Here is a 23447-nt window from a genome sequence, read left to right as displayed (position 1 = left end):
TTGATGAAAAACTGATCAATCGGATTGATTTTGCATTCAGATAGTGTTAGTCTAGAGCTTAGCTCTGGCCAACAACCACCCACTCCTGCATTCATTTAGCCAACAAGTCGACTGATATGACTTGGCTCACTGGTAGTATCTGCTTAGTTTGTTTGTAAAATGTGTCTTGTTGGCCAACCAAGAACCAATAAAGAAAACAAATCTCTTTATGATTATGCGTAACTGAAGTCAAGCTAATGTGTTTGCAATATCATGTTATCAGTTACAAAAGCTACATCTATTTCTTCGGTTTTTACATTGTCAGATTTATCCAGGTTTATCCAGGTTTTGGGGGCATTAGCTTCTATCAGGGCTGGAGGATATGCTTGAAAACAATACTTATAGTATGTATACCACACTATTACAAATGTTTGAAAGAATTTTTTTATATTATTTAGTTAAATTCTTATATTAGGCTTACATTTGACACAACTTCACCGGTTTGAAAGTAAAACTTCAGTGACTCAATTTGCTTGTGTTTAAAAATTCGCTTGGAATCATAATTTCATAAAATGATAACACATAATCAAATTGTCATGATTTCAGTGAGTCAAAAGACAATCAACTTAAAGTTACGATTAGACTAACCGCTTCACTTTCTAATTTAAAAGTAAAACCTAGTTGAGTCCTTACGGTCTACTCATTTTTGTACATATCAGACAAAAAACAAGGCAATTCTTTTCAAAATAGTTCAAATAAATAAACAAGATTCCCCCGGTCACAGTCACCACATCACACACCCTTTGTACTGTATAAGTGTTTTCCTGTTTATATTGTTCCCTACAAAACAATATAAAGTTTTATATATTTAAATATTTTGTGTTTCCCTGTAATGCAACCTGACTCTTAAAGTTTCTTGCTCTAAAACAAGCCTGTCTTGTTAAACAGCTTTCCTAACTGTCACAGGAGTGGTATCTGTAATAAAGCCAGTCAATCAGAGCACAGGCTTATGAATAATGCTAATGTTATGTTGGTGATCCCTGACCTCCTTGTGGAGAGACAACTTTACAAAGGACAAGCTAAACATTAATCAAATGTATTTATAAAGATTGGGCATCTATACGTCTCACTAGGGACATGCTAAATATAAAATGTGAAGTGTGTTTGATTGAGTCATCAAGCCAGAAGCAGCAGTATGAAAATAAAACAGAGAAAGAGAGCCTGTTAGTAACTAGATCCTAAGATTAGGCTAAAGCTGAATGGAAATGCCGGCCAAACTGGTGGTTCTCAAAACAAAAAATACTCGAAGAAAACGTTCAATTAGAATTCAGAGAACATTTATTTGAATCATGCACAACATCTACGGTTTTCCTAATTTATTTAATGGGGTTAGGAGAAATATTGTATTTAGTGAATTTCTAAATCAATGTTGAAACTGGTATTTCAAATATATAGACCTGCAATTAAATTTTAATTGCAATTTCTCCATTAAAAGTGTAGTAAAAATGTCTTATCTTAATCCTAAACCTTTTAAAGTAACACCAAAAAAACAATCCTGTTTTCTGTCTTGTGGCCTAACTTTCAACTTTCCACCAAATATCCTTAAAAGGAAACTTAAACCTTAACGAATGGGACCAAATACATTTCCTTCATGACAGAGGTAATGAATGAATAGATTAATGCAAGTTTTTAGGGATTCAGGCCAGAAATAAATTCAAGCAATAATTTACAATATCATCAAAACATTTTACTAGTGTTTAAAGGTCAAGCTAGAAAATTGTCTTGTAAAACAGTAATTACGCAGTAAATACGTCATAAAACTGAATTATATGCAGTCTACACCAGATTCTATTTTAAATGTAAACATTGGTCTGCCCCTAATCACCTCCACCCAGAAACACTTTCTCCTGCCCTTTCATCAGCTTCCTGTGAAGCGAGTAGATAGCAATGAGGTCAGTTCCTTGCGACCAAACACACAAGGTATTTGCTAATCAACAAAATGGAGCTGGCTAAGGAGACTAAACTATTAATAGGATTATTAGTCTATTTATAGGCTTTGGAGTGCAGGACTGCTGCAGTTAGCAACACACACCTATTCACGCCTCTCTATTAACAGCTTCATTTTTATGGTTTCGGGTAATCATTGTGCATCAGTTCAGGCTGTCCAGCTTACAAGGTGATATTCTGTCAACAAATCCAATGGAAAGACCAAACACCAACAATGAATTGATCCTACTAACAAGTACTGCCTGTGCTCTATGGCTCAAAGGAATTAGCACTATTCCTTTATTAATCACTGTTGTTTACTTTGACTCAGTCCCACATACACCATCCTGCTGCCCCAAATACTCAGCAGAGCACTAAATATGGATTAATCCGCCCCTAAAAATAGTCCAACAAATGCACTATTTACTCTTGTTTGAGTACATTTGGCAAAAACTACATTGGCCAGCTGACTAAGATGTTGGTCATTAATATGTATGAGTAAATGCAATACAAAATGAAACAAAGACCTTGGTTGCTGGTCCTACATGTAGTGTAGTTCTACATTAGTTTACTGCAGTTTACCAGGCAATACTGAGGAGTTTTAGAAGCTGTGAGAAAATAACTGTAGTGTTGTGTCCCTACTTTACATCTACCTCAGCTTCATACACAGACACACTATGGCATTTATTTACATTGTTTAAAAAGTACAAAAAAGTCACCTAATGTACAAGCAACACCGTCTCTACACTAGGCAATCATTCTCTGTCTGATTTACCAAGCATTTAAAAAAAAAAAAACAACTTGGGGGGATTTTGGGAAGAACGCTTTTTTTAGTTTCTTGCTGAGAGTTAGATGAGAAGATTGATATAACTCTCGTCTGTACAGTAAATATGCAGCTTCAACCAGATTTAGAATCAAACACAACAAAGAGTGATGACTTTTTTTCTGCTTTAATTATATTATGAAAGCAATAAGTGTAAATTATTATGTTATGAGGTTATGTGATTGAAATTGGTGATATGATGATACAGTGGCCAGCTGTTTTAGGAAATTACTGAATGAAACTATATATTTGTGACCCGTTTTGAAAGATTTATGTCTTCAGAAGGAAAAAATGGGCTTGCAGCTGAGTGCCACACGAACTAAGATTTTGCTGGTTGGGGTCTTTTCATGAGACCTATTCAATACATTAACTTAAAACACCACCAAACTTATTTAATGTTTGAAAGTAAATGCAGTAAAAATGCTTAACAATATGACAAAACTTCACATGCAAGATCAAACACAAGATAAACAAAGAGACAGGAAGTTATAAAATCCCCCTTTTTTATTTGGTTGAATTTCATAACAACTCATTTACAGATCATCTACATGGAACCACAACAGTGAGTGACACACCCCCCCAACCCAAAAAAAACTTTATCTACATTAATAAAATGTGTTTGTCATGTTCTTCTACTCCAAGTTCAATATAATATTTTCTTCTCACATTTAAAAGAAATGGAGCAATTTTGGCAGATTGTCCCACTGGTCGACCGAGTAATTAGAATAATCAAATCATCCGTCTGTCCCTGGAAGAACGTTACTTCCACGCTAACTGTTTTAGCATACATAAGCATGTAGTTTGTATTGCTAAACACAGTGTATGCTAACAGGTTAGCATGGAGCATTTAAGCCAGTATTTTAAAGTACAAACACAAATAACTTGAGTCTGAGCTGCTCATTTAACACGCAAGTTGACCCCTACCAGAACCCCCGTTAGAAATGTTAAGTTTAAATTATGTGACAATAAAAAATAAAATAAAAATGTATGTACACTGTTAAAACAGACATTAATTCATAAAAGATGTCCATTAACAATAAGGAATTTTGTCAGTTATTTTTCTGTTTAATGAGTTATTTACAACAATTACAAAAATAATAAATAATATGTCTCTCTTTCAGTGCTCCATGACCTCGTCGCTTTTACACTTAAGTGATTTGATTACAGAAGATCTGGAGAAAGACAAAACATAATTATTCCTGAAATGTTATGGGACACATAAAAAAAAGAAAGAAAATACAGGTTTTGGCTTTCGATGGTTAAAAAAAATTGAGATGAAGTGATGACCGTCAAGTTCCTCTGAGAAATACAAGATGATATGTAATCCATCAACGACAGGGCCAAAATAAAGTGATGGAGATATCTAAGCTGGTTTATGAACTTTTTGCAATCCACAAAATGAAACAAAGACCTTGGTTGCTGGTCCTACATCTAGTGTAGTTCTAAATTAGTTTATTGCAGTTCACCAGGCAATATTGAGTTTTAGAAGCTGTGAGAAAAGTTTAACTGTAGTGTTGTGTCCCTACTTTACATCTACCTCAGCTTCATACACAGACACACTATGGCGTTTATTTACTGTGGGAGAAAAACAACCCTGCCACCAGAAAGGGAGAAAATTATTTAAAAGTTACAAAAATTCACCTACAAGCAACAGTACTCTGCACTAGGCAATCATTCTCCACAGCACATCAACCTTTTGACATCCAAATGACTAAAGTAAACAATTGCAAATGTTTATTTCATTTCAAGCATTTTAAAAAACGTTTCGTTCTACTCAAATAAGTCTAAATAAGTTTAAAGGAATAGTTGAACATTTTTGGAAATATGCTTTCATGCTGAGAGTTAGATGAGAAAATTGATCACTCATGTCTGTACAGTAAATATGAAGCTTCAGCCAGCAGATGGTTAGCTTAGCACAACGTCTGGAAACAGGGGAAAACAGCTAGCCTAGCTTTTTTCCCAAAAATGTTAAACTATTCCTTTAAAAAACCCAGGCAGATTTGGCTTAACATTTTTATTGTAGTTAGGTAGACATGAGAATGTTTCGGTGTCCATGTAGGGTAGTACCGAATAGTTCGAAGCTTCGTTTATATTGTTGACAATCGAATAGGGTGATGATGTCATAAAATATGATGACAGGCATTCAAAGCTTCATTTGAAAAGCTTTGAGAAGCTTTGAATGTAAACAAACAAAAAAAAATATAGAGGAACAACATTCGGTACAGCCTTATGTCCACGTGACACACAAACCTGCAGATTTATGTGTTATGTAATGTTAAAGTGGCAGACAATGTATTCTGGCACAAATGCTCACCAGAATTATGTTACAAGATTAATAATCCTCACGTTCCAGAAGAAGTGTGTTAAATCTATCAAAGCACCTGTGTGGTTAAGAAGTGGAAAACTAGAGTAAACAATACTCAGTACAGTTCGCAGGGTGAACGGTATATTTAGTGGTTAGAGGGGAAACAAATCCACTTTTCCTTTTGAGCTGGACCACACCAGGGTTGACTTCTGAATGTACATGGAACACAGCCATGATTTGAGCAGCTAACTAATTAGATTAACACAACCTGTCACCACTCTTAATAGCCCTTTATACAGACAGATCAGTCCCCACAAAATTCAGCACAGTGCTGCACCAACTTAAATCCTAACAACAGCTATCTTGTGATTGGGGCAGTAACTCAATCAAGAACCTCTAGTGTCCTAATGTAAGAGCAGAAACAGAAAATTAACTGAGTAATCATTTGAGTCATTTATCAAGCAAAAATTCTACTTTGTTTCAAGCAAACGTGATGATTCGCTGCTTTTCTCTGTCTTACATGATAGTAACTAAATGTCTTTGTTTATGTCCAACAGACTGTCCAAAAAGCAGACACCTGTCACCTTTCCTTCTGGGACACTGTGATGGCCATTTTTACTATTTTCTGACATTATTCAGACAAAGGGATAAAATGATTGTTAGCTGCAGCTTAACGTTTGACCATGCAGACATGATGGGCAAATGCTCCTTTCTATTTTGACTAAGTTCCAAAGGGAAAATGTTAAACAAACAAAAGAGTGGTCTAAAACCTTGAGTGAGCATGTCCAGCGAAAGGAAAATGGGACTTAAAGTGAAAATGTGTTTTAGACCAAGTGTATCAACGTTTTTCGCTAAAGTCAGGATCATCTCAAAAGACCTCTGGTCGCTGTGGTCAACATGCAGTTCGGTGCAGGTGAAACAACACCACTGGTCCAGATTCACTGAAGGTTTGCACAGGAAAGAGCAATAATACATGACCAAATGACAGAGCGATGAAAAAATCACAAAAATACAATGAGAAAAGCTACGGTGCAGAACAAATGAAAATCGCCTCTTTTCACCAGTCATGGCCATGTACCTGTCTCACCCCCCAACTTTATTTATAAGTGAAGTCACGCTAAACAAGACACCAACACAATACTCTCGCATACGTACGTGAGACATTTAAATGTTACATCAAAAGTTTTTTCAGTCACTGGTCAAATTATTGTTCAAGGCACATCACTGTCAGGGAGCAGGTGAAAGAGTTTTCTATCTTAGAAACTCAAGACAGAACAACAAAAAGCTGATTTATGGTGAAAAGATGCAGGACTTAATGGATTAGTCCTGTAAAATAAGAGTGCCCAAAAAGTCTAGTAAAGAGTTGAGCGATTGCTCTGTGCTCTTTTCAAGTCAAGTCAATGAAAACTGAAAACGGAGTCAGGTAACTGAGGTGCAGTAAAATCAGAAGATTGTCCTTACAATGCAGTCTTAGTGAATCTGGACCCGAGTTTGTAGATTATCAAGCTTTAAAGTTAATGGTTTCTGTAGTTTTAGAAATAAGAGGTACAACAAAAGATTTTCAACTTGAACAGAGGCAAAAAAACAAAACCATATGAAATAGCAACAGACCCACTTCACAAGGTGCATAGACCCAAATGCATATTATACAAACAACTTTGACAAACGGAACTGTGGCTTACAGAGCAAATGGCATTTTCAGAGACTGTCTGCCTCGACCAGAGTCATCGTTGGTTGGCAGGCTACATGGAGCTGTTGCCTTTGGTCTACCAAATAGTGCGATGACTACAACACAACAAGGAGTGCAATGATCTGAAAAAAATCATGATTCAATTTAAAAATAAAAAGTTTCCACGGTGTGGCATCCGTCATTGTCCATTTCAGTTAATAGGTTATGCTGGGGGTTGTATATTTTTAGCAGATGTTGGTACACGACGACATACTACAGTGTTTCTACATTAGTGTGTGTGTAACCAGAGTCTGTACGTCTGTATGGTTAGGCTAGGCTGTTCTTTCACGTTTTGTGGTTTGGGCTGCGTACTGTATTCCAGTGCTGTACAGTAGGGGGCATGCATCCGGGAAAAAACAATACATGCTGTTCTGGGGAGGGCAGCCTCAGCTTCACTCCTGATCCATGCTCTAAATCTTCAGCTCCAGGTTTTGGCTCAGACATTGAACATCAAAGACAAAATCTGTGAATGTCAGTTCCACGGTCACTTCTGTTCGCTCTCCTCCCTCCCCCTTCACATTGGTGTATTCATGTGAAATGTAGTTGTGTCCCGATTGAGAGCTTTGCTCTGTGAAGCGACTGTTAGTGCTCCTTCCTTTGAAAGAATATTTTTTTGTCACCACACTTGGCAGCAAGAGCGTATTTAGAGGATGGACATCAGAGAGGGGGGTAATGCATTTAACTGAATGCGATTGTTAAAACAAGATTGAAGGAGAAGGAAGAAGAGGGATAAAAAAAATAAAATAAAAAAATAAATAAAAAAAAGGTTCCCCACACCCACACCATCGTGCTGTTTGCTTCTGATGTGTACACATCACACCTGGCATCCAGTTCCATGCAGGAGTTATTGACCCAAAAAGCCTTGTTGTTTTTATTTTTGAAAGACAACTCCAAAACAAGTTAAAGAGGGAGAAATGTGAAAAAGAAAAGTCCTCTTGGTGACCAGCGGTGTCCAAAATGGAGGTAGACGGGGAGAGTTGGGCAGAGAGACAAAAAACAATCATTCCTGTCCTGGTCTGGATAGCAGATTAATTGTGAGGACCATGTTTTTTTGCCTTCGTATGCCCCTGTTTTTGCAATCTTCCTGCCCAGTGTCACATCCTTACTGGTTGTAATGGGATGACAGGAACAGATTAGTGGAGCCCAGGCATGTTGCCAAGCCTAGGCCTGAATGACTGAACTGCTAGCAAGATCACATCTAGCCCAGGCTAGGCTATATAGTATGTGGCAAGCTGGAACAAGAAAGGGGACTAAAATTTTGCAAAGCCAAGCTAGTGGGTTAATTTGCATGTAGGCTCCTCCATAACTTGAGTTCCATGGAGGGGGCCAAGAGCCTTTAAGTGCCCACCTTACAGGTGTTGTCCAGTGGGTAGATCAGGTAGGTTGAAGGAATCAGGATTGAAGTGTCTGCCTGGGCTGGCTGGTGGCTTTGGGCTGGTTGATCTCTGCGTCGCTGGCAGCAGTCAAATGTGGCTGGATCATAATAGGGGCTCGAAAGGCTAAAGAGGAAAAGATATATAGGTCAAACTGAGATAAACAGCAACTGTATTCAGTAATCAGCCGCAGACACAAGTGCTAACTTCAGCATCTTACCTGCTTCCACTAACTGAGGCTCATTCACACCGTCACTTTCCTGAGGGATGACAACAAAGTTTCAATCAAATTAGTCCTAACATCTTTAAACACAGTTCTGAGAAAAAAAAATTTCATTCAGAGTATCTGCAGGTTTGAGAAAGCTAATTTCAAAACCTTTACAGTCCAGACCACAATAAAAACCTCACTATTTCTGATAAAACAGCTTCGGTTCTAAACTGTAAATTGGCAAAAAAGAAAGAACATCAACAGTAAATTAAATTGCACGTCTGTTATTTTTTGGCTATGCAGACCGATTAGGAGAGGACATGCAGTGCAAATAAACTGCATGTCCACAAAGAAACATTTTTGTATTTCCATTTGAAATCTAATCTCAGGAATACAATACTGACTTAATGCTATACGTTTCATTTGAATGGCTTCCTCAGTTCTCTGCATGGTAGTAAGAATTTCCTGTCTGACCATTTAAGTATCAAACACAAGAGGTAAGCACAAGATGATGACAATATAGGTAACAGTACAGCATAAAAAGGTTGAAGCTACAGTAATTAATTCAGCCATGCATATTTTCTGACAGTACGGTGCCTTAATGTAACAACAACAAGCATATGGACAGCTTAAAAAAAAACAAACAAAAAAAAAACATGCAGGTAGAGCGTTGCAGTAAATATGCGTGAGAGTGGTAATTGGACAGCACAGGGTATTTGTTATGGATGAGTGAGGGAGCAGTGATGAGCCATGTACAGGCAGGCAGCTGACAAGCATGGACTGGCAACACCAAGGATGAAAACAACTTCTCATACAAGACAAGACGGATGTACGACGGCCTGATACATAAATCAGACGAGGTGGCTCTTACGAGTCATTTTGACTCTGGTAAGGTCTCTCCAGGGTTTTCTTCCCCTGCTGGACTGGCCGAGGTCGACAACTGGGGCTCAGGTGGAGGCATGGGCATTGGCAGGGGGATGGGCTGACTCTGGCCTTCTGGGCTTTCTGGACCCAGATTAGATGTTGGCTGGCTTATGATTACTGTGTAACCTGTTGGATGGGAGCATGAAAACACGAATCCTGTGGCGTGAGAGCATGTTAAATTCACTGGTGAAGCAACAGAAGGCATTTGGGTTGGTTATAGTTTTTACGTTCAACACTAATTTTCCTACAGACACCGTTTCAGCATTAATAGCCTTGAATTCAAGCTACTGCAGTTTTACTGGATTTAAAGCAAGAAATTGTCCAATGAGACAGTTCGACATTTGTCTCACTTCTTAACAGCATGTGGAGCAACTGGCACAGAAACTAAAAATGGCAGTCTTACATAAGAATAAAGCCTATTTGTCTTGATGAGAGGAAAACCATCATGTCTGTGCTTGACAATGGAGATATCCTTTATTCTCACGCTGCTTGCTCCACCTTAAAACAACTTTCAGCTTGTCATTGTGTTTCATTGCAGGAGATAAATATCGTACTCATCATAGTGTACTATTTGAAAAAGTAGTCCGGTCCTCACTAGCAAAAAGAGGAGAACTATATTCTATCATTTTTATTTATAAAAAAGGTCTCCTGCAAAAGCTGTCGCCATATTTCACTTCTCCTCTCAAATAATAATAAAAAAAAATAATAACAAAACCCACAGCTCACCAAACCAGATCTCAGGACTATTTAACTCTAGTTATCCCTCGAATAAATACCACTGGAATGAATTACATGAGATTTTAAAACTTGAATGTCACAAGTGAATCTGGCTGACTTTAAACTTTGAATCTATTTAGTGATTTCTGTGATTGTCACTGATGCTGTACTTTTGTCTGGTTATTCATTTGTCCTGTTATTTTGTCTGACTATGATTGTTTTTCTTTTTACTCAGGTCTCTCTTGCAAAAGAGATCATGATCTCAACGAGATGTACTACAGCTTCACTTGGTCTGGTATAACCAGTATCTTATGGTCCCCATAACTGTCGCACATTTTCCGTAATCTATTGAGTTCGCACCCTTGTTTTCAAAACAATGCTACAAATGGCCTTACTCTCTCCCTCTTAGAGAAGTGACCCTCCACTCTGTTCTCACAGCGTGTTGTAACGCTTCTGCAATATTTCTGAACGGATTGATCTGACCGCAGAGTTCAACAGTGACCATAATAAAATTGAAGAAACAATACATGATTACATGCAAATGTTCACTGTGTGTGATTTTATGAAGTAACAAACGGTTCATACTTTACAACTAAGCCCATTAATTCACATGAAATAAAGTTTTCATGTTTAATTATAGGAAAAAGGCATTGTTTAGTATTTTCTGATTGTACATGACAACAACTGCACTATGGTTAATGGATCAAGATTAAGTAGGGATGCACCAAACGTTCGGCAACGAAAGTTAATCGGGCGAAAATAGCCGCCCCCAAAAAAAAAGCACTTTTGGTATTCGCCCATATATGTCAAAAAACCGAATAGATTTTACCGAACAATTACGTTGACATATCGGCAGTGTGGAAGCATTTTAAAGTGTCCGAGAAAGATGCAAAAATCGCCATTTGCAGACACTGTTCTGCTGAATTGTCTCCTAGCACATCCACTCCATCTGTGGCTGATTTCTTAAAAAAAAGGCAACAAACGGTCTGACCCGCTTTGACTGTTTCTGTCACTCGTTTCTGAGAAGGCGATTAAGCTAGCCGCACCTAAATTTGGAGCGCGCACGTATTCAAGCCTTTATGGTAAATCCACTGAAACGTCATTTTCTCACAAAAAATGTGAAAAACCTTGTTCGGGATTCGGCAAAGTTTTTCATTATATTTGATTTTGGCCTCGGTCAACAATTTTCATTCCGGTGCATCCCCAGTGATTTTGTCAAGTAACAAACGGTTCATACTTTAAAACTAAGTCCATTAATTCACATGAAATAATGTGTACATTTTAAGTATAGGAAAAGGGTTTTTAGTCTTTTCATATTGTACATGACAACAACTGCACTATGGTTAATGGATGAAGTATAAGGTGTATTAAATGCATTACAGTTAAAGGACCTCATACCCTGCATGTGTCAATCTATGATCCAATGTGAATGTTATTCGGATAATGGGAGGTGGTTCATTTTGCTGCCTTGTGGGAGCCGATAATGTCTCCTGGATGTACAGTAGGCACTCACAAAGCAGAATTAGGCAATATAATACGCACCAACTAGGAAGAACATCAGCGTTCCTGACCTGCACATCTGTTACACCAATGTACAAAAGTAATTTAAAAGTCGTTTAACAGTTCAACCATAACTAAGTTAACCAGCCGCTCACCTCCATCCTGCTCTGCTTTGATTTGGGCCTCCAGGTCTTCAGGGTCGACATACTGGTAGTTTTCATCATCGTCAGGTGGTTTACATTTCCCACAGCAGAAACAACAGCAGCAGCAACAGCAGCAGCAGGTGAACATAGTACAGCACAGTACCAGACCCTGCAGGAGTGAACAAGCAAACAGAACCAACTTTTAAAACAACATCCAGCCATATGACTGCAAACAGGAAGAGCTGTTTTTATCTCTGAATTATTAATGTTACGAAATTTTGTTTATTTAATCCTGTAAAACAGACTAGAAATATAGGTTTTTGTATAATTGTCTGCATGGAATATTTTGTGTATGCATGTGTGAAAACAAGTGGAAGGTACTTTCGAAATCGTAGTCTATAACAGTAATAAATGTTTTTGACCCAGTATAAGTGAGTAAAATAAACCTATTCAAATTTAGTAATCTGATTCAGACCCAAGAGCCAGAAATTTGCCTTGGAAATGTTTCACTTCATTTTAGGAAAACAAATTTTACAGGAAATAAACAGCCACTTTGTGTGAAGGGCGCACACAAAAAGACAGAACCACCCTGTAGTGAAATATAGCACAATAAACTTTGCCTAAACGATGGTATCTGGCACATTTATTGGTGGCCTATTGCAGTCGATTGCATTAGATTGTACAGGTGTTGATGTTATTGTGTTAAGCACATGTTATGTGAACACATTAAGGCTCTACAAATAGACAAAAATAAAAAACAAATGATCCAAATACAAAAATATATTGTGGCAGTGTCTTCCCAAATTAACATTTGGAAGCTAACAATAGTTTCTCGCTGTAGAATTGATCAATATTACACCGACAGTGTACAAAAAGCACTTAACCAAAGTAACTGAAACAAAATTATCAAATGTAGCACAAAGTGTCACCTTTAAAATCCATATAGATTGAAATCAAACCAATGCACCAACCTTAAACCACCATTTGGACATGAGGAAGTAATATTTAACGCTCTCCTCTCCAAACTGCTCTGACACGTACAGGCCCATGGAGCCATACTCATCGTAGATCTTCCTCTTGGTCTCATCATTTAAGATAGAGTTGGCGTTGTTAATTTCCTTGAACTTCTCCGCTGCCTCCGGGTTGTCCGGGTTCTTGTCTGGGTGGTACTTCAGTGCTAGCTTCCTGACAGGAGAGAAGAGCACACGGGAAATCAAATAAAGCAAAGTGAAGCACGTACATGAGGAAAATATTTTAGTTTTTAGGATCGTCATACCTTAATTTGTTAATGGACAGTATTTAAACCTACACAAAAGCTTATGAACTTTAGGCTCTGCCATACTAAGTTGCTGCTGTCGCTACGGTTACTCCACACTTCAGCTCGGGGCAAAACAATCATTGCTGGCTGACAAAAAACAAAAAAAACCCCACATCCCTACTGGTTCACCAGTGTGGGAAGACACAGAGACCAGATTTAAAAACCGCAAAATAGGAGATTTACCTGGCGGTGTTTGGCTTAATCAGGATTGTTTCATGAAACCTTGAATGTAATGGACCTTCATTTATTTGTAAGAGTCCTGCACTCTAGCTTCAAGTTCAAAAACAACAAACAAACTAAGTGACATGTAACAAGCTTCAAACACAGGAAGCAGAGGTGATAAGGTTACATGCAACCCTTTTTCAGTGCAAATTCCAGCTATCATGACAGACTCTTTATACCATAGATTAATTTCTAACAGTTAAAGTCAGAATGTTGATATTGATGTAGGGTTGACAGAAAATTAAAGCAGCTACTTTTTTCATAAATCAATTAATCGTAATTGTTTTAGTAATTTTTATAGCAAAGTACCAAAGATTCCTAACTGCCTTTTTTTGTCTCTCTTGTGATGGCAAATAAAAGTTTTTAGACTGTTAGCTGTTATCATCATCTTGGGCACTTTTCACAATATTACTATTAATATTATTATATAATATTATTTTCTAGACCAAATAAGTAATCGATTAAATTTAGAATATCACTAGATTAACTGATAATAAAAATAAATCGCAGGTTGCATCCCTAATTAAAAATTTTGACAACTGATGATCAACTAAATAACTATCAAGCAAAAATGTCTAACTGGTTTCAGCTTTTCACAGATGAAGGTTTGCCATCAGTGCAATTAATTTCTTAAGTTAAGGAATATCCACTTTGATAATAATTAAAATCATCATTAGTTGCTTATTAGCACATGCTCTTATTGTCAGCGTGTCTCCACTCGCACCATCATAAATGTGCTCTTTAGCAACACGAGTGGTGGAGGAATGTCTCTGAACAGCACTTGAGTAATCTGACCACTTGTAAGGGAGAACTTGCCAAAACAATCAGGAACAGGATTATTCAAATTAAAGCAAAGGCTTTGGCAAATGCCTCACGTAATAATACCCAATATGGTTAGCCTGCCTACTCTGGAGAAGCTAATTCTGTCTGAAGAAACTATTGAGGCGTTTTATTAAGAGCAATTCAGATTACTGAATGTTCAGACTGCTTACCTGTAAGCTTTCTTGATGTCCTCAGCTGACGCTCCTTTCTCCAGGCCTAGAACCTTGTACACACTCTCCCCAGCTGTGGACATCTTCCTTTGGGGACGTGTGGGGTTATGTTCAGCCATGGCTCACCTCTGTTATTAGGTGAAAAATATATATCACCAAGTTAAAAATCATGTAAACATGATGACGACGACATGTTACTGAAATGTTGCTGAGGTCTTAAGAGATCAAATATTGCAGCCTATTGTCATGTTGCAAGATTCAGCATAATCCCAGCATTTGTTTGAAATGCACCAAAGAAGCAGCCTGGCTTGTGTATTTTATTTTTAAGTAAGCACATCAAGTCAGTATAGAAGATAGGGTTTCAGAAATGTACAAGGGCCTAGAAGCTATTCAGAAAAGACAGACCAAAATTAAATTGAAACTTTAAGTATCTGGAAATTGTGTTTCTGCAGCAGCAAACTAATGACAATAGGGGTAAAAAAAAGAATGTAAAGCACCTCAACTAGCCAATCATTGGTTCTTTCCCAAGGCTGAGATGCTTTCGAAATAATCAGGAACAATCATAAGAAGGAAAGACATCTCTACAAGGTACAGAGGTGGACTTCTTCCTCTCCCTCCTCGTGTAAACAAAAGGCCAGGATTACAATGTTAATGCCCGCTTAAACCTATTGCACTGCAGTTGTAGAGGGTAGGGTCACTAATGAGCCTACCGCATTGCCTGAACAGCATCATGACGAGCAAGATTTTAAATCAGCACAAGACATTCTTCCCCATGGTGGTTAGGTGAGAATCCTGACGAGTGTGCTCTGACAAAAACGTTTTCCCTACAGACAAAAATCATTGCTCCGTGCATCATAAGGAATCTGAACCCTGCAACTTGAAATATAAAATATACATTTGATTTTTAGAGTTAATTATTGTCATTTCACAGGTACAGCCACAGTCAAAGTGTCAGACACTGACGGTACAGCTCTTATTTCTCACACTCTAGATAAGCACACAGTCAGATACAGTCAGTTTTTTAAATTAAAACCAGAGCATGTATTGACTAATCTGTTGATTATCCCCCCACCAAATTATTTACTAAAGAACTAGTCCATAAAAATGTCAAGAACGTGAAAAATGTTCATCACAAGTTCAGAAAGCCTAAGGCAACATCTTCAAATGTCTATTTTTTGCTGACCATCAGTCCAAAAATCAAACATTTTTAGTTTAAAATGAAACATATCACTGACAGGTAGGACAACTTTTCATTATATCACATCATTAAAACGATGACGGCTGCACTGACTTTAATTAGACAAGTTTTAGACAGCTGTGGAGTGACAAAAGAAAAAATGCTTTTAGCCTTTGAGCTAGTAGAATTAGTGCTGGTTCATTCAGTCATTTGTGTGTAAGCTGTTTTGACACTACACTTCCCAGTGACACCCAGCTTAGAGAAAACTGCAGACTTCACCAAAGATCTGCAAGCCAACAGACAGAGTATGTTTAACAAGACCTGATTTGAGGTGCATAGTTGGACGTCTTGGGTTAAGATGTACAAATAAAAAACACTTTTTAATTATATCCATAATTACCTTATGTTTGTTTGTTTATTAGTGTTCAAGAGATTTGAATTAGTGCTTTAAATTTACAATATATAAAAAAGGGATTTCTATTTAACTATGGCTACTGTTCAAACACACAGCTGCACAAATAATTCTGTGCGGGTCGTTGACCAAAGAAGATTACATTTTGCTGATCTCACAGATTAACCCTGCGAGTCCATGTCAGAGAGTGCCAATGTCCCGGGCAGGCAACATACCCATACCACAACAAACTAATCAATGTGTCCACACATCTACATTGCTGTGTCTGATACAGTATGGGGTGGAAAAAGCATAGACAGAGAAAATCAGACTGTAAAAGCTGTTAAAAGCAGCCTTAAAAACAGCCCAAACTGCAACCTCCATATGGCTTAATAGTCTAAAAAATAAAAATAAAAAAAAATAAAGGAAACAAGCTCAGGAAATCCTGGAAATCCCTGAAAGTAAAGCAACAAATATAAAAGAAAAGAAAATATGACTCCAAACTACTAATGTCTATTCACACAGGAATAGACATGTTTTCTGGCATATGGTAGGCAATTTGCTTTGGATTTATTACTTTAGATATTACAAAGTGGGCAGATTTGCGGAGGATTTAAAACTCAGATGACCTTTGATTACAAAACACAGTGACCCCCAGCTAATGCTAGAGCTGTATGAACAGGGCATTTGTTATTTCTGCTGAGCTAACCATTTCAAAAGTCATCTGCTCTCTTTGAGAGTAGAAATAGTAGAGTAAGATGTTTCACCCCTTGCAGTATGACTAACTGTTGGTTTTATACTCCCTCCCAATGTTCGAGATAATGTTCTTAGTTTATTAAAGATTGCAGTTGGATTGACAGAGGATGGTATGGATTTAAAGCTGAAGCTAACCATTTTAATTAAATGAATCTGTTGAATATTTTTTTCTACTAATCGTTAAGTTGTTCGAAATCAACGTTTTCAAATTGCTTTGTTTTGTCCAATAAACAGTTCAAAACACGATATTTAATTTTCAATTATATAAAACTGAGAAAAGCAGCAAATCTTCCCATTTAAGAATAGTACGATGATATTCTACTATTATTCTAGTAATTTAGAATAAGTTACTCATCAGTTGTCAAAACTGAATGATACTTAATGTTCTGTCTCTCAACTAATCAATGATCTCAACTGATTAATCAACTATTTGTTTGAGCAACACACAGTTGCACTTATTAACATCAAAATAATCAGTTACACAGAGACAATCATTTATGTCACTTAACATCAGTTATGGGGTGTGAGCATGAAAACTGATCATTAACTTAAAAGGTGATCAGGGGTCTAAAGGTTTAAAGGAAAGATCACGGCAACCGTAGCAAGTTTCATGGTGCTACAGAGAACATAAAGTAAACGGATCCGCAACAGGATGGACAGTGCTGATGAAACTAGCTTAACTTTCAACATGAACTTGGTGCATCTTGTTTGTCAAATTTCACTGCATAATCTTGAACTTTCAGTGAGTTATAGGTCATTTAGGGACAGCAAAGTGTTCGCAACTGCTCTCACATCATTTGTTGTGTTCTCAACAATCATTTGAGAGTCAGAGTATTTTTACTTGCTAAAATAAAATCCTCTTCCTGAGGGCAGCTTTTGGAAGAATCATTTCCGCATGCAGTGAATGTTAATAGTGATGGTAGTGCTGATAATCACCCTCGCTTTAGCCCCCCCTCGCCTTATGACTTTTAATAACGCTGCACCAGTGCAAGAGAAAGCAGCTTTGATTCCATTGTCTCTCATCGGATTAGATAAAAGCCTCCTGTTGTGAAAACAAAAACTAAGCTTCACACTTCTTAAATTTGTAATTGTAAACGAGGGCACTGTAGGTTAGCCTAATTTTATTCTCTTACCAAGTCACAGATTCAAATCACTTTATTTCTGGTTTTGGCAGAAAGAAATATAAAATATATATTTACTCACATCTACAATGCAGTGATTTAGCAGGACTGGAATATGGAATAAAATAAGTTTTTAAAATGGCAACAAAAATAGTTGAAAATAAAGACAAAAATAAACAGGCTGGAATTAATCTATTTTCTAATGATGTTCAATAATAAAGGTTTTTTGGTATGTAAAATAAAGTAAAAATGTATTACAGTGTGTAAATGTGAGAAAGGTACCATAATCTCGGCAAGATAAGACTGCTGGAGGAATATTATATTACAAATTGCACTGCAAAACATGCCTCTCACTGTCCCACATTAAGATTTTCCATTCACAAATTAGTCATGCATCAGCTTCAGCCTCCAAACATTTAATGTTTCCGGCTTTGCAAAGTTAAGGCTTTAAAGACTAAATGATTAATTGATTAATACAGAAAATAACCTGCAGCTATGACAGTGTGATTTCAATCAACTATCCTAAATGATAGCGTGAAGTGCACAAAAACAGAACAGAGATCCAATCCGGCTCTTGATTGGAACAAAGCATGCAAAAGGAGGAGATCAAAAAGGCCATTATTTTTTTGAACCATGGAAAACGCTGCAGGCCCAGATGGCGTGCCTGCTGACGCCAAGAAAGCTCATGTAAATACCCCAAATTCTCCAAACGTGCCGCACAAACCATGGGGCAGTCAGGCAGGAGAGAGCAGCTTCATAGACGAGGCCTTAAGACACTTTTTTTTTTTAAACCTAGATCGGCAGGCTGCTGCCAACAGGAGGTGTGCACTGATCAAACCGCCATCATACTGGAGCTATCGATCGAGTAGCACTGAGCCAGGTCTATTAGGTTAATTAGCTAACTGCAGTCGTTGTGGTGCAGACTTAAAAAAAAAAAAACTGCCCTGTGTGTACTCATTTATCATGTTAACAGGACAGATGAAAATGAACCATAACACAACACTAGCCTGAGCACAGTCACTAAAACTAGACACACACACACACACACACACAAGAGTCCTTTGTCTTCCTTTCCAAACATTTGACTGAGACTCTTTTGTTTAATGAAGTGCAGATGTTTATCTTCACCATGATTTTATTTTAGCTGAAAGACTGTCAGCTGAGAGACAAAAACAAAATGGGAGGGAGTCAGAGAACCGGTATGTGTGGATTTAGGGTGAGATTGATCGTTATAACAAAAACAGACAGACATGCAGAAAATTGTAATTATTCATGATTCCTATATAAACATTTTGTAGATTTATGTATAAAAAAAAATAAATATATGTCATACCCAAACTTCAAGCTTGCTCAATCTCACGTAGTAAAAGTAGCAAAGTGAAAGAGATTAGACTATTATTAGAACAGAGCATCAAAGTAAACTAAAGACACCAGAGTCCTACTTTGTGCCGGCTCAACAAGGAGTTTTTGTCGCTTGAGATAAAAGGTGCTTGTCAAAAACTGACAAGTTAGGAAGATCATGGGACAACAGCTCCCATGAAAATGATTACTCAGTGAAGACGACAACTCTTAAGATAGACTGTAATACCGCTTCTCTTAAAATAGCCCTCTTTATTGTTAAAAATAACAATAACTTTCTACAGTGTGCGACATGTTAACTCTGTTATCACATCAGCAAAGGCCACGCACCCCGAAGTGACTTACAAAATAGCTATACTCAGATCTGATGACTGACCTGTACCCAAACTAAACTTCATAATTACAATCCAAAGTGTCCAATATGACAAGAATTATGAGCTTTACTTTGCAGACCTTCAACATTATGCCCTAAGAGATTCGAGTGCACATCAATACAATGATAATCAAATCAGAGTCAAACACTAGTTAAAGACCAAGTCTACCACCAGTGTGAGTACAATTAACTTTGACATCGTTTCGAGTCTCACTTACATAGTTTGTCCACCAGAGTAAACTGACAAGTTGATTTTTTTCAAATGTGAAATGTCTCTTAGTATGCAACTTCAAAATTCTTTAAAAATTAAAAACAGATCTACTTTAAAGCTCAAGAATGTAGGCGTTTGTGTTCAAATATTCAACATCAGTATCAGCCTCATTGGTCAACACCTTTTCATTATATGACTACATAGTTGTATTAGCTAATCACTTCCCATACATGTGGCATAATGTTATAAATCTTGTGTCTGTTGAAACTGCGTTACATTTACAATAACAAAGGCTGCACTCTATTTTACCATGGTGCAGCATGTTGTGGAAACGGCAGGGAAGTCAGCTTAAGAGGATGTGCAGGGACCCATCAGGTAGCAGGTATGACAATTAAAAACTATAAGCCAGCCATCAAAAAGTGTGAGGTAGTGTGTGTGAAGCTGTGGTGAATAAGTGGATTTCTTATTGAGTCGCACAAGCAAAATCAAAATAATACCTCTGCTTGTTCAGAAATTGTAAGAAGTTAAATATTTCTATAAAAATATACAGGTGGGTGTACTATAATATGGTGAATTTGTCCAGGAGAATTTTTTACCCCCTAAGTTGAGCCTCCCAACCATGGCTCTAACTGTAATGCTGCATTATGGTCAAAGGTGGTAAGTCAAAAGTAAGAAAGCCACTGGTCCTGATGTGCTTTGCATTCAATCTGCTAATGTGTGCTGGAAGAATTTAGAACAACTGTCCGCAGTAAAGGCCTGATTATGATATCAAAACACAGGTTTGACCATCTCACCTCAATGCATCGGCATACGGATTCATTTTTCAAACATGTCGTGCTGAAAATGAACTGTTAATGTTGACAAGCTTTTTGAGCATGTGATTAATTCTTTTATCTTAACCCGTCTGGACTACTGTAATGCACTTTACATTGGCTCTTACACCTGCAGTTAGTAACACGTCTTTTAACTGGAATTTGCAAGACGTGAACACATTACACCCGTCCTCCTGGCCTCACTCCACTGGTTCCCAGTCCATTTTAGAATACATTTTAAGACCTTATTGGTTTTTTTTTAAATCACTAAAAGGGTTGGCACCTTGTTATATCTGAGGCCTCTTACAAGTCTACACCCCCTTGAGGTCACTATGGTCCACTGGTCAGCTCCGGCTAGTTCCTAAACATAGAAAGAGCTACCTCCACAGGTCAAAATGGCCCCCAGCCTCGAAACTTTTAAATCCTATCTGAAAACTCACTTTTATTCCCTGGATTTAAACCCAGCGTGAGAGCAGATTGGTCTTTTGTTGTTGCCTTTGCATTGTTTGTGAACCATTTGTTTGTGTGTTGTCCATGTTTTTATATGTGTTGGACGTTTAATTCCTTGTGCAGCACTCTGTAAACCTATTTTTTAAAATGTGCTATATAAATGAAATGGATTGGACTGTGCAGGCACATCACACACACTCTAAATGCATCCAATCTTAATACAATCTATGGGTCAGGCAGGTTCATTTAAAGTCATGTCAGGAACTACAGTTTGCAAAAACAGATACCAAATCTCCTAAATTGCATCTCTGTCTCACAGGAACATTTTGTTTTGTTTTTTTTAGAGAGAAATAGGAAATCCCAAGTCCTGATTTACAGCAAGGTAACAGTAACGTTTACAACCTAAAAGGTCTGATTGACAAAACTTGCTCCAGGCAACACACGCTAGGAGATAAGAGGGTCCTCAGAGACTTAGTTCAGGGCAGGAAAGCCTCCATTTCCATAATTAGGTCATTAGATCGGTGGAGCATGCACACATACAGCCTGCAATACAGGAACCTGATTCTGGCAAGTCAGATGATGCAACATTTGTTTCCGTATTAACAAAATAAACGCATAACTTAACAGACAGGTGACTTAAAGATAAAGTTATGATCAAGCCACATGCTGCTGGTCTGGGAGAAAGGTCCCGGTATGGGGGAAGTAGGATTGTCGTCTGTTTGTCCTTGTGGAGCCCTAATCCTTTGCTAATCTCTCTGCACATGGAGAAATACTTTCTATTCCACTGCCCGTCATTCAAAAATAAATGTTACAGGGAACATTTATACAATTACACTTAATGAACCTTGCTTCTCCTTGTTATGTCATAGGTTGTTTCTCTCTGGCTTTGTTAATCAACCAAAGAAAACTCATGCTGGCCACGATATCTAGTTAGCTATTAGTTAACCTAACTGCCACACTGCAATACTAAGAGTATTTAATGTAATGCAAGACTTGAATGACATGAATAAATGTATAGAAACACCGGATAGTACTCTTGGCCCGTTACATTAAGCTACTTGCTAACTTAGCTAGAAGTAGGGTGAAGACAAAGATACACCAAGATGCATTTAAACATAAGCAATTTAATGAATCCTTATTTGTATGAGCAACAAAAACATTGTAAACTTTGGATTAGGAGTTTCTGATTCACCGTGCACCAAACACATGCATGCAGCATTTATTTAAGCAGAAGTAACGTTACAGGTCCTCATTAGCAGTCGTTCACGTTTGTTCGCTGCCACCGCCCTCCAATTGTGCAGTGTTACACTTGTGAAAATACGTGTAAAATGGTGTTTTGACATGTGTCCGAACTAAAAGTGCTTCCTAATGTTGTATGAGATGTTTAAAATAATCGTATATAGTTTCTCGGTAATAAAGTTAAGCTTCCTTTCTTGTGAAGCAAGTCAACCTTAAATTGACACATTTCTGCATGCAGTTTGGCTTACGTGACCGTCACAGCTATCCACGGTTAGCTAAACTCTTGCTAGCTGGTTTAGTACAGCCGAAATGCCTTACCTTGCGCAAACTGAACACTGTATATCTCGCTGTAAGGTTAGCTGGATCATAGAGGCATCCGGTTTAATAGCTTAACTCTCAATTTAAAGGCTCATATTAGCCCGGTAGCCGAGAAGCGATAGCCTGCCGTGGCCGCCGGGTCGCTTCTTCGTGCGCTGCCTAAGGACACGAGCTGCGATTGGCTGATTCCTCCTTCCAGGGAATGAAGACGGAAAAGGATGTTGCTTTCAAGGTTTCGTCCAAAATCCACCTTTCAAGCACCTTCGCTAAAAAAATCAAATAATATGTTTATTTATTTCACAAATTAATTATCACAGAGCTGACATGCATCAGCGGAAAATATAGAGGAAGAAAAAAAAAAGGGCGTGCATGATGCAGTAAGAACTGTTTTAACTCAGTTACTCACCAAAAGATGTATATTTCAGTACTTTAAAGAGGAGATTAGTCTGTATATCTGCAGATATCCGTGGAAATATAAGATTAAACAAACAGTTAAAACAGCATATTGTTTCCATATAATATCTGACAATAACAGGAAAGTGCAGGGAATTATGAGCCATGAGGTGTATCCTACCTGGCCCATCAACATCTCAGCAGTAGCCCAACTTTATAATTTACTTATTTCTGTTCTTTTAATCTCATCACATTTTACCACAACATTTAGAGCTTTGCTGAGTCACTCATGCACCTTTGTGAATTAGATTTGATGTTGAATTCTCTGACAGTTCTTGAATGCAGCATTTATTGTAACCCCACTTTTTTAAATCATCACATGCAAATTTTCATTTAAACTCGGGTTATTATGTTGCTCAGTATAATGAGAGTTTAGAGCCTAAAGTTATAAAATGTTTAACCATCAACAGCTTTATAGAGACAAGGATGTCGTTTCTTTGACTATATGTCCATCAACAAATTGTTTTCTCTTTTATTTTTGACACAATAACCTTAACTCAAAGATCACTCACTAGCGTTTTCCCGTCCTTTCAATTACATTCACTATTATTTCCAAGGTAACAAACAA

At 37.6% G+C, this 23447-nt stretch overlaps 1 protein-coding gene across 2 annotated transcripts; it reads right to left on the bottom strand.

The window, feature by feature from the left end:
- Positions 1–3274: 3274 nt before the first annotated feature.
- On the bottom strand, positions 3275–22677 carry dnajc5ga (DnaJ (Hsp40) homolog, subfamily C, member 5 gamma a). Of its 2 annotated transcripts, XM_046060366.1 has the most exons (7): positions 22427–22677; positions 14220–14347; positions 12659–12872; positions 11700–11856; positions 9275–9453; positions 8416–8455; positions 3275–8321 (listed from the first exon to the last, which is right to left on the bottom strand). In XM_046060366.1, the coding sequence occupies exons 2-5, from the start codon at positions 14336–14338 to the stop codon at positions 9278–9280; spliced, it is 666 nt and encodes a 221-aa protein (XP_045916322.1). In that variant the 5' UTR covers positions 14339–14347; positions 22427–22677; the 3' UTR covers positions 3275–8321; positions 8416–8455; positions 9275–9277. The 2 variants fall into 2 exon arrangements, with proteins under 2 accessions (XP_045916322.1, XP_045916323.1); XM_046060367.1 differs by lacking the exon at positions 9275–9453 and having other exon boundaries at positions 22427–22638.
- Between the last annotated feature and the right edge of the window lie 770 nt (positions 22678–23447).

This window comes from Micropterus dolomieu, linkage group LG10 (genome assembly GCF_021292245.1).
Source record: "Micropterus dolomieu isolate WLL.071019.BEF.003 ecotype Adirondacks linkage group LG10, ASM2129224v1, whole genome shotgun sequence".
Lineage (NCBI taxonomy): Eukaryota > Metazoa > Chordata > Actinopteri > Centrarchiformes > Centrarchidae > Micropterus > Micropterus dolomieu.
This window is presented reverse-complemented; position numbering and strand designations above follow the sequence as displayed.